The 12,654-nt window shown below is 42.3% G+C and overlaps 1 protein-coding gene across 2 annotated transcripts in view; it reads right to left on the bottom strand.

The window, feature by feature from the left end:
* The window catches only part of PTDSS1 (phosphatidylserine synthase 1), an 81,884-nt gene that overhangs the window by 52,388 nt on the left and 16,842 nt on the right, over positions 1–12,654 (bottom strand). For both annotated transcript variants that reach the window (XM_066379177.1, XM_066379176.1), the window contains exon 3: positions 1,437–1,481. In XM_066379177.1, the coding sequence (XP_066235274.1) occupies positions 1,437–1,481 (45 nt within the window). The remainder of the gene's footprint in view (positions 1–1,436; positions 1,482–12,654) is intronic.

Genomic DNA, 12,654 nt, shown 5'->3' with positions numbered 1-12,654 from the left:
TATCTTCAGATTATCACAGGGCTCCATGACCCCAAAAGGATCTCAGGTAAGAAACAAAACCGCCCATTACCAGTAAAAGACCATTGGAAAAAGGAAAAATAGGAAATCAGAAGCAGCAGCCAGGTTGCTGAAAATAACTTTTAACTTCAAGCAGCACATGAGATATAACTATGTATGATGCAAAGGACTATCGTTTTTAAAATGTAAACGGTCATCTCACTTCTCTGCAAAATACCCTCTCACGACCTCCACTGCCCTCACATCCCAATCCTACCGGCCTATAAGGCCTGTCGGGTTCCGGCGAGGCCTACCTCTGACCACTCTCTCACTGTTCTCCCAGGCCTGCTCTGACTTTTCCTAGCTGGGAACCACTGTAGTAGCAGTTCCTTTGCTTGGCTCCCACCCCTCATCTCTGCACGCTAAGATGCACTTTACATGCAGGTTTGGGACTAAATATCCTGCCTTCAAGCCCCCCCCCCCCACACACACACACAAGCAAAAGCAGCCACCCAGTCATTATCACCTCATATGGTTTTAATAAATATCTTAACACTTAAGCAACATCTGATTTTTTTGATTACTGTTTTCTGTCGCTGCCCTCCCTCTGCAGGGCCCCTACCGACTGAACAGGCTGCTCCCACGCTGTCCGGCCGCCCCTCCTGCAGCCTCAGGGCCAGAGCAGCATCTGCACAGAGGCATTCAGGGAAGCCCTGCTCAAGAAATGTCAGACTGACCACTAAATTCAGAGGAATTTACCTACGATCCCTGAATACCGAAAGAAATACAGGCCACCTTGAGCGGAAGGTCCATCTTTAGGGTCCCTTTTGCATAAGATTACATTTTCTGAAGTTAAAATAACTTATTTAGGCAAGATAAAGTCAATATCTATAGTTTTGAAGGTCTGTTTTAAATCCACTCAGGTGATGTGACTATTTGGACTAGAAATCAAATAAAATTAAGACACCCAATATTTATATTAAATGTTTATCACTAAACAGTAGTTCAAATCAGGGTTCTTTGACTTTTCCCTTTTCCAAGTTCTTTCTCATCCATAACATTGAGATTGCTGGATTTTCAGTCCTCCTAGATGCCAACGAGACCAACGTGCTCATGGGACACACCTCAGCTTGCACTAATGAAGAGAAACGTGAAGGTGCATAGAAAAATTAAGCCACATTCCCTTATGTCAAATCCTGTGTACATTAAGAGACAACAGCATAAGAACAGAGGATTAAAACAGTTCATATGTATGAGAATGTTGACTATCACCAGTTCTGTTTTTTGTGGCACATATTTTAATAAAAAATATTTATATTAGAAACACAAGTAAAAATCTATAAAGTTTTTCTGTAGAGTGATAAGTAAAACTGCTATGATGATATACAGATAAAAACTTTTAAAGTAGAATATATTTTAAAATCTAATGGGCAACTCACCAAAAACCATTCGCCATAAGGCTGGATGAGGTCGAGTAAATGGACCTGCAGAGGGAACATTATACGGTTAGAAGGAACTGATTTCAGAGACAAAGACGAGAGATAGCACCGCCAAATCTCCAGAGATAAACAGTAGTAAAAAGTTCTCCACTTAAAAATTTTTTGACAGATATTTTGAGATTAAAGTCTAGGTTGAAATTTTGTTTTCCTCATTGTAACAATAACAATGGGCACCAAATCTCTACAACAGTTCAAATTCTTTTTTTCTTTAGAGCTGAGACCATCATTTCACCAGGGAAACAATATTATAACCGAAAGTATGTACCAGGCTAGCCCTTAAGTGTGTATATTACATATTGTATCTCAACAAGTGAAATCTCCCTGCCCCCCAGGAGCTCTTAGGGAAGAGGTTCTGGAGGTGTGTGTGTGTGCGCGTGTGTGTCCGCGAGCGTGTGCATGTGTGGCAGGGGTGGGGGTGGGAGGGTGGCTGACACATTTATTCTGAAAGTGAAAGAGAGAAATACTGTGCTCTGAAAATAAGTGATGTGAGCAGTGAGACAAAAACAAACCCTTTGAGAGCTGGAACATGCAGGCTAAGATCATGAACTGTGGAAACAAAACAGGTTTTACCTGGCAAATCAGTTTCCAAACACAGATGCCGATCCCATACAATGATAACAAATGTTTCATAAGATGAAACACTCTTACTATAAGTGACATAATAATAAGTTCCCTATTTTATTTCATTAAAAAAAAACAATAGAAAAAAAAGGCAAGTAAGCTGGACCTTTATCCACTGAAGTGATTCACAACCATCTGAAGGATTACAACTCGCAAACGCTGATCACTGTTCTAACGGGCACCTGACCTATCTGCGGCGGCCACACCTTGGGAACAGCGTTCCTAACACTTAGAGAGTTCCCAGCATTATGAATCCCATGTCTAACAGGGAGTTGCCAGAACTTGCTGCCCAGCCTTCTTTATAACTAGGGCTCGGTTCTTCAGTTGCACCTGTGCCAGACTTGACCTCAGCAGCTGGCGCTAGTAGAGGTACATATACACAGCCCTCCTCTCCTCTTTCTCACGCTGGCCAGCAGGGGCAGTAGTAGGGAGGTGACACTACTCACACTAGTGATTGTGGCAGTGGAGTTTTCATTAGAGTTTACTTCAGAAGACAATGGGACCAACTATAGCCTACGCCCACTGTTCTGGGTGACATGCCAGTTTCCAGAAGCTTTCCTGGGAACTTGTTTCCTAGCCTTCTACAATTCCTTCTCAACCCAGCCAATATTCTAATCAGCAGAGTCAGCTTCTGTTGCTTGCAACTGGGAATCCTGTCTGAAGAAAAGATTACATTATAATTTTTATTCTGGAACTCATTCTAAAATCCATCTCTTTTTAAACAGACTACATTAAAATATATTTGAACTGCTTTTTTTTGTGACAGAGAGAGACAGAGAGAGGGACAGATAGGGATAGACAGACAGGAAGGGAGAGAGATGAGCAGCATCAATTTTTCAATGAGGCATCTTAGTTGTTCATTGATTGCTTTCTCATATATGCCTTGACCGTGGGGCTACAGCAGACCGAGTAACCCCTTGCTCAAGCCAATGACCTTGGGTCCAAACTGGTGAGCTGTGTTCAAACCAGATGAGCCCGCGCTCAGGCTGGCGACCTCGGGGTTTCTAACCTGGTTCCTCCACATCCCAGTCCGATGCTCTATTCACTGCGCCACCGCCTGGTCAGGCTGAACTGCTTTCTTTTAATGAATCAAGTTCACATTAGGAAAATCCCCCACCATCCAATTCTATTCAGTTCTTGAGTTTAAATGGTGAGAATTCAGACAGCAAGTTAGGTTTGGGAGAGACTGCTTTATCCAAATTAATCTGGTGTCTGAGTTTTAGATGGCAAGTAGTGAGAGCTCACAGTGAGGAATACTTGTATTCTTTGTAATCATCTCCTTTCTCAGAAAAGCTGTGAAGCAGAGAAACCAGATCCCCTTTTCGGTAACATAACACATTGAATTTTCTTCAAAGGTCACTGGAAAACTGATAGCTAATATTGCCATCTTTTAAGTAATTTTCTCTTCCAACTGCTCTTCACAGATTTTTGGTTGATGTCTCTTGAGACTTATCAGCATGAATAAAAGACCTCCATATTATGATGGTTTTTGGCTTACAAATATTACTTCATTCATACCACTGAAGTAACCTTTTGGACATAACAGCAGACAGGACCTCAGATTTCTCTATGGTTTCGTCTCTCAAGGTCCAACTCTAAACTTTATTGGTCTAGCAATGGGCTAGCAATAGAACTCCATGCCCAATCAACATTTAAAATCATATGATGTTATTCTCAAGAGCAATCATAATATTGATTTATAATAGTCAGCAGTACTTTTCTGAGCCTTCACTGTGTACCAGCTGGGGGCTGAGACACCCTCCACATTACCTCTTAGTACTCCTGCCAGCTGGGTGATGAGGGTGGCACCATCATCCCCATTTCACAGATACGAACACTGAGTCCCAAGGAACTTGCCCAGGGTCACATAGCTCACAGGACTCCACTGTGGTCTGAGAGCACATACGTACTTCTCCATGAACTGTCAGGCCTAGGCCAGACAGGAGGAAAGATGGAGGGGAGCTGAGGGTCTGAGCCAGGACGGTCTCAGGGCCAGGAGAGGGGCAGGGGGAGAGCAAGCTACGGGTGGTGTTGAAGTACTGCAAAGTGGAACTGAGAAGCGAGGCCAGGAAAAACCTGGAAGGCCAGGGAAAGGCCGAGGAGCTGATGGGAGTTCCCTCAGATCAACCAGAAGAAAGGCCTCCAAATTCCTCTTCCACTTGTGACTATTTTAAGAGAAGCCTTCTGCAAACACACTCATCTCCTCCTTGTCTGACCCTAAGCAGTGTGTTCCAGAGTAAATAGGAGGATAGACAGGGCGCTAAGGAACTTGAGGTCGAGGGAGGGGCCTTACGGCTCTCCTTAACCTGTCCAGCTCAAGGGCCCCTCCCTCTGCTACTCTGTGATTCCCTGTGACAAGCCATGCTGCTCCAGGACTGGGAAACAGAATCTTCATTTTATTGCAGTGCTGTTTGGTTTTGTTAAGCCTTAACTTATCCCTAATTGAATTCTTTCCTCTTTTTTTCCCGACTTATCCCTAACTGAATTCTTCCCTCTTTTTTTCTAGATTTCCCACTTACACATCATATATCATATCACATAACAATGTTTCTCAAAAAGGCAAGTTTTAAAAGTAACCTTTCAGCTTTGCTACTTGAAATGTACTGGAACTGAAAAAGGCTTAGGAAATACGAGGTGGTGGGTTTCAGAATATACACAGGAGTCCAAGGTGCTCCGCCCTGCACCAGGCTGGTGGGAGCCGCCTGCGTCTTTACCCACAAAAGGAGATAAAGCCCTAGAAAAGGTAAGGTAACCCTTTCGGTAGTGAACTTCAAATCTTCTCACTTCTTAGTTGTGCATTCTAATAACATTATCACTCAGAGTACCATCTTTACCATTACGCAGTAATATTACTAAAAGTATAAGAGTTTTTTATAAAACCAAGAATGAGGCTGACATTGTTTTATATCATAAGCCTTGATATTATGCTCACTTGATCACCGATGCTTGGCTTCTCCAATCAAGTCACCTTTTTTAAGGCCATGCACCTGCCTAGGAGTGTTAGTACCACCTAGACAGCCTCCTCTGAACACTGGCTTTATCTCAAGGCCTTCCTCATAAATCTTATCTTCCAACCATCCCTTTACAAGAGTTCTAGTAAAGGAAGAACTCCTCCTCTTCCTCTGAAGTGCTCCATTTCAGGGCGAGCCTCTTACCGACTTTATTGCCAACCTGCTAAGAGCTGCCTGGAAGAGCCTGGGTCTCCAGTTCAGACGCCCTTATCCTCGATCACACAGGGGACCAGGGAAGGCTTCTCAGAGTGTGGTGAGGAGAGAGGGGCTAATTGTTTTGAAATCTGGTTTTCTTACTAAGCACATTTAAAAACTACACAGTTTATCTTCTTCACCAGCCGCTACATCTAGAGTACATCATTTAAACCAGATATTAAGAGCAAGTTTAATTTCAAAAGAAATAGAAACCAAATGTCTTCCTCATGAGAAGAGCATTTAAAAACTTACCTCAGAAATGAGAAATCAAGTTATTACTTGACTCTCCAGCAACAGATATACCTATAACTAAACTTAAGGGACCAAACCTTAGAGGATTCTTTTAATAAAAGCTAGAAGTTCCACTTGTGTCCTCAGGCCCTCGCAGCCCGCTTCTGCCCGTATTATTTTTTTCAGCTTTATTGAGGCATAATTGACAAAACCGTAAGATATATGATTATTGTTAAAGTTTAAATGTCTCAGAAGAAAACCTAAAGAAGTGAATAAAATGATTTTCATGCAAATTTTAAATCTAAGGAAAAAAAATTAATGGAAGAAAATGTAGTGGGGCAGGGGACAGAGAGTGAGAGGAGACGGACTCTTTTCTTAAATTAGAAGACAGTGACACCCTGTTAATTTTAATTTCTAAATAAATAAATAATAACAATAAAAAAGAAGACAGTGAACCTTCTAGATCACCTTCAAATTTCAGAGAAATGTAATTTGCACCATGCTGAGCTCAGAGAAGTCAAATGAGCCTGAAGGACAAACACAATGATAAAATCTGGAAAATCCAGAAGTACTACTATTTCACTCTCCTCAGAACACCTTAAAGAAGTGCTGAATGGCGTTTCTTTTGCAGATAAATCAAGCAAAAGAGAGGGCTAATACTGTGAATGTTTTGCTGACAGATTCATTACTGAATTCAATATATTGTATATTCATTGAAAAGTCCACTGTGGGCCAGGCACTGGGGTACAGGGCAGGCTTGGGCTGTTTGGGTGGAGTGGAAGTGGGGTGGAGGGGGTTGGAATAGTTCAAGGAAGCCTTCAGCAGTACACCAGACACTCACCTGTTGAAAGAAATCTCAAAGCCGACTGGAGACTGAAATAGGTTTCTAAATTTCACTCCAGTGATATAGTGATATAATTACACTCCAAAGATACAGTGTTATTGTTAAAATTACACTTCCATTTTAATGTCACTTGCTGCAAGGGAGATGGAGGTAGTATTTAAAACTAATAAAAGTAACAAACAGAATTCCAGGGAATCCACAGAGTGGGAGAAAAGAAGACGGCATGAGAGAAGTGTGATGAGGTTGCCAGACCCTTTTCTTCCCCGTCTGCCTTCAGGATTTCTCCTTCCATGCCTGTTTACAGGCTGAGGAAAGAACTCCGCAACCTAAGCCTTTACTCATCCTGTTGAACGTCAAAGGAAATTCTACTGAATATGCATTCTCCTCACAGATGCTCTGGTAAACACTAAGCTGATGGCGGTAATCCTGTTCTTTTATTCGTCAGGTCAATGAGATCTACTGAAGATCTGCTACGTGCCCCCTCCGCTAGGCACGATAAAGCCCTGTCCTCAGGTCTGGCTGGGGAGAGGCATGTTGCCCAATCCTAGACAAAGAGAACTGAGGGTTAGTGTGCTGCAGAGTTCATAGAAAAGGTTTCTTCACTCTTAAAAAAAAATACAGAGGAAGAAGTGACTTTTTCTTCTGCTGGACATTGTCCACAACCACACATCTGGTACTACAACGGCTACCTCAAGATCATTAGGGCGCAAAGCACAGGCTAGGACCAACATGCTGAAGTTGGTGGAACTGAAAGAGGTAAAGAACCTTGGTCTTCACATGTCACTGAGCTGCTGAAATAGCCAATCTGAAACCACGCTATCTGAGAACTTCCGGAGATCCACGAATATAAACATTTTCCTTATCCTTTATGCTATTTTGAAATGGGTTTCCTATTACCTGTGGCCAAAAGCATCCTGACTGTTACAAAACCCTACAGAGAACATCAAGGACTTTCTTTGGTATTTACATTCTGAACGGGGGGGGGGGGGGTTTACAGGGTCCCCTTCCTGTAGGAGCTGATCGATTCCACCACGCAGATAGCATATACGAACTCACACAAATGACATATGGACACAATCATATTTAGGTCTATACTCAAGCACGCAGAGCAGCCTTTTCTAGGTCAAGGATATATGCATTTGAAGTTGCCAAAACAGAACCATTCTGGGAATGCCATCCACTGCAAGCACTTCTCCAAAAATGTCCTTCAAGGAAAAGACAAACGTTGAGCTTTGTTTCTCCAACTCATTTTCATTACTTAATTTAAGAATATGTGCCAAGGATGGGAGAATGGAGAATAAAGTGAAAAGACTGGAGCAAAAAGGGGCATAAATATTCCACTCAGAGAAGCAGCCATCCAGCACCGTGGCTCCTGGACAGGCTTGAAGTCTGAACGCTGGCTCTGGGAGGGAACAGCCCCACAGCGTGGGATCACCTGGCAAATTCCCCCATCATCACCCCAACTTAAACATATTCAGTAACACTCTTTTTTTAAAATTTTTCCATTGATTTGAGAGAGAAGGGAGGAAGGAAAGGCAGGAGGGAGCGGGTGGGAGGGGGAGGAGAGAGGGAGAGAGTGGGGAAGCATCAACTTGCTGTTCCACTTATTTGTGCATTCATTGGTTGCTTCCGGTAAGTTGAAAGTGCCTGACTGGGGATGGAGCTCTTGATCTTGGTGTGGTGTGCTGAGATGACACTCCGTCCCCTGAACCACCTGGTCAGGGTCCAGTAATATTCTTTAATGTGGAAAACTTAAGTTTTACTGTGTAAATAAATGGATCCTTAGGAAACAAGGTAGACACTGTGCTGCTATGTGTGCCTGGCTTCAGGAGAATTCCTCTCAGCACTTTCTTCCCTAACATTCTAATACTTCTTCTGAAGAATACTGAACTGCCGTTGTCATTTTCCATGTGTATCTGAGCCCTTGTTTGGGGCAAGTTCTGCCTACAGATGAGTGGTGTAGGTGAGCATGCGCACAGAGGTGATGGAGGAAGAAGACAGGAGGAGAGTAAGAAAAGGAGAAAGTAGAGTCATTCAGATTGATGTTGGCTTCTGCTGGTCACAGACAACACTGGCAACACAGGAGTATGGGCACATCCAGCAGCCACCTCCTGCAGGACCCAGAGCACACTGTACAGGCCAACTAAGCCCCTAAGATCACACATCTGGGGGAAAAAAGGAAGAGACTGATAGAAGATAAGCATACACAGACAGGAACATAGAAGAAGACAGAGATCAGAGATCAAACACCTCACAATGAACCCGATATGAGAAATGAACAGAGCAACGGTGAGTAAAGAAAAAGTGTGAGCCAGGGCCCTACTGCCAGGCTGACATCAAGTATTCGGTGACCTCTGGTGGATGAATGACAATCACGTGTTCCGCCTTCTCAGCTGTACATGGAGCAGGCTGAACTAAGCGAGCTCTATGAAACTGCCCCTCTTTGTGTGTATCATTAAGTCCACACAGTCAGGATAAAAAAAAAAGCATAAAACAAACAAAAGAGGAGCACAGCTCCTCTTAAGAGACAGGGCAGATTAAGTGGACTTTGAAGATTAGTGGACTTCATTAGTGACCAGAGGAAAAACCAGCAGAAATCAGAGAAAATGTTATCTCCAATAGATTTTAGCCCTCAACTGTCAGGGCCTTTGATACCCAAGAAAAACATCTGCTAACAAAGCCCCCAAACCCAGCTCTGGCTAAAGTTTCATGGATGGGATGACTGTAACATTATGGCTATTGAGACTAATCTTTTAGGATCCTCGGGCTTCCAAAATGGCTCTGGACTCAGAAATAGCAACTTTAAAAAAAAGGCAAAAAAGAAACCTTCAGCTCTGGCAAGATAGCTCAGCTGGTTAGAGCATCAGCCCGATATGGAAAGGATGCAGGTTCCGACCCCAGTCAGGGCACATATAGGAAGAGATCAATGTTTCTGTCTCTTTCCGCCTCCCTTCCTCTCACTCTAAAATCAATCAATAAAATCGTAATAATAAAAAAAGAAATTTCAAAGTGTGAAGAGATAATCCTTAAAACTAAGCAATAAATAATCACGCTGCTAAAGAAAGCTGAAGACTTGAATAATAGATGATACTTTTCTATTGATCAGTTTCTTGAGCATGTACTCTACTATGATTAAAAAAAAAAAGTAGTAGGACTGGGGACAAACAAGATAAGGAACAGAAAGAGAGGGCACAGGCCAATAACTGTCCTGACATCTATTGATGCCAAGAAAGTAAGCAGCCGACCCTGCAGGTTACAGAAGGCAGAAGGGCTGAGGGGGAGTGGCAGTCACCACCACCTGCCACCTTCCTGGGGGGCTTTGGGGGCAGCTGGCCCTGTGCTGGGATCCCACCTGAGATGGGTCTGGCAATCTTCTTGCATTGGGCTATATTCTTATGCTACCTTTATAAAAAGAGCAGGATCCAGAGCTCAGGAGGACAATGCACAGCTCGGATGGTTCTGGTGTGTGTGAAATGATTTATGCTGCAAGTGGCCACTTAGCTGGCACTACAGCATGGCACCCTTGAAAGAAGACAGGCTACATAACGTCCAAGCTCTCTAAACTAAAAATTCTGAGATTTCGTGTGTTGGGAGGTGGGAAGGAAAAGAAAGTTGACAAATAGCCAAAAAGCTGTTAAACATCAGGGACTTTTCCTAGAAAGTGAATTTTATAGCAAGTTAATTCATTCCATAACCTATCCATATCATGGACATCTGTTTTCACACCTTAAGAATGATGTATTATCAGACTCTCGATCACCAAACTATGTTTGCCATATCCACACAAGATATGGAGGTGTTAATGTCTGTCTCCCCAAAATTCATATGAAATCCTAACTCCCAATGTGAAGACTGCTAGACTTCTTAGACTCTACAAGACTGAATCACAGAGTTACTTGACTGGGAACATTGTCTATTCTTAAAGATAAGAAGGGTCCCAAAGGCAATTCAGAGATCATCCAGGTTAGGCTGTCACTTCCCTCAAAGGCTGAGAGTGCAAGGTCATGGGGGAAAGGGGGGAGGAAGCCTCCACCTGGGTTTCAAAGGGCAAGCACTGAGCCAAAGAGGATTACTCTTAAACATTAAGACCTCTTGAACTAAGATATCATAGGATCTGCCTTCCTAAGTCTTGGACTTGCTTGGGACCCACGACCCCTTTCCTTCTTTTCCATTTCTCCCTGGAACAGGAATGTCCACCTGTGTCTGTCCCACTGTCGCACTCTGAAAGTACAGAACTCGTCTCCTGTCAGGTTCACAGGGGGAAAGAAGTTTTGCTTCAGGATGAATCTGCTGTTAAGGTACAGTATTCTGTTAAAGCAGTCTACACTGACTAGGACAGCAGGTTTTCACTGAAAAACAATTTTTTTTAATCTAAAAGCCTGAATTGTTGAGAGAGTTAAACTCAGCCGCCCAATAGCTTTGGCTATCTACAATTCATTCCCCTAAGGCAGTGGTTCCCAAACTTTCTGAAGTCAGGGTGCATTTAAAATCCTACAAATAATTGTAGGTGCACTATATACAAATTTCTGAGAAATATAATAACTAAGTCAAACATTAAAAAAATAATAATATAAAGTCCAAGCGTGCTTTTATGGTAATTAAATGAAATAAATACGACAAAATTAAATTTATTCTGACATTAAAAAACATTTTTATGTTACATTTTTTGAGTTATACTTTTTAGAATTTGTAAAAATGAGGGGTTAAAAAAAAAAAAAAGTTATCTTTATATATATATAGATACATTCTTAGTAAGATTTAGTAAATTCAGCAGGTCCTGGCGTGAATGTGTTAAGTTTTTTCATTCTTGTGTTTATGAGAAACATGAGCCTGATGTGTCCTAGCAATTTCTTCAATGTTTGGGCATATATCTGAAAGGTAAACTCTCATTTCCTCAATACAGTGAAGAATTCCTTTCTTTTTACTCTTAATTGTGTTGAGTACAGAAAACCCCCACCATACATATCACCTTAACTTTACACCAAACAAAGGATAGAAGAAACTTGCCTCCAGTCTTTCCGGGGAACATGGGGGGTAGTGTAAACAATCCAGCACCACAGCTTAACAGCCTTTTGCAACCTAATCAGGCAAGTAAGGTGGGGGGTTGGGCAGACTGTCAGCTTACAGCCAATTCCCCACACCTCTGCCACCCAAAAATCTAAACTCCAAAAACCCTGTTGGTATTTTGGTCCCCAACAGGCACATATTTCTCTGGACTACCATAGGACGCACCTGGAAATCTTCAAGGGCACACCAGTGTGCCCTGGTGCACACTTTGAGAACCACTGCCTTAAGGATTCAGCCACAGTTTTATTGGTTGGGTTATTATTCTACTAGCCAATAATAATGATAACCATTGCTTGGGTTATTATGCTACTACCAAAAACCACAGGCCTGAGCTGTGGTGATGCAGTGCATAAAGTATCGACCTGGAAGGTAACTAGTTCAAAGCCCCAGGGCTTGCCTGGTCAAGGCACATAGGGGAGTTGATGCTTCCTGCTCCTCCTCCCACCTCCCTTCTCTCTCATCTCATTAAAATGAATTAAAAAATTTTTTAATCAAAAAACCACAGAGAGCCTGACCTGTGGTGGTGCAGTGGATAAAGCATTGACCTGGAACACTGAGGTCACCGGTTCAAAACCCTGGGTTTGCCTGGTCAAGGCATATATGGGAGTTGATGCTTCCTGCTCCTCCCCCCTTCTCTCTCTCTTTCTTTTCTTTTCTTTTCTTTTCTTTTCTTTTCTTTTCTTTTCTTTTCTTTTCTTTTCTTTTCTTTTCTTTTCTTTTCTTTCTTTCTTTCTTTCTTTCTTTCCTTTCTTTCTTTCTTTCTTTCTTTCTTTCTTTCTTTCTTTTCTTTCTTTCTTTCTTTCTCTTTCTCTCTCTCTCTCTCTCTCTCTCTCTCTCTCTCTCATTCTAACTCTCTCTCCTCTCTAAAATGAATAAATAAAAAAATAAGAAAAAAAACCACAGTGCTCCATAATATAAGCAAAAGTACAGAAGAAAATTCTACTGGCATCACCTTGAAAAGACTAAAGGCTCTGCCACGTGTGATACTGTGATTTATAATAAACATATACTAGGAACAGGATTTTCCTCCTTGTTTCAGACACAGAGCTCCTAATTTCCTAGGTGATGAGAGCAATAAAGTGTCTCTTGTTATGTTAATGAGGTGGCTTTTAGGAAGCACCTAAAGGTGCGAGCTGGTTGCAGTGAAGCCACAGCCAGGATTGGAGGATTGGAACTTCCAGTTCCACTC

This window comes from Saccopteryx leptura, chromosome 3 (genome assembly GCF_036850995.1).
Source record: "Saccopteryx leptura isolate mSacLep1 chromosome 3, mSacLep1_pri_phased_curated, whole genome shotgun sequence".
Classification (NCBI taxonomy): Eukaryota; Metazoa; Chordata; class Mammalia; order Chiroptera; family Emballonuridae; genus Saccopteryx; species Saccopteryx leptura.
This window is presented reverse-complemented; position numbering and strand designations above follow the sequence as displayed.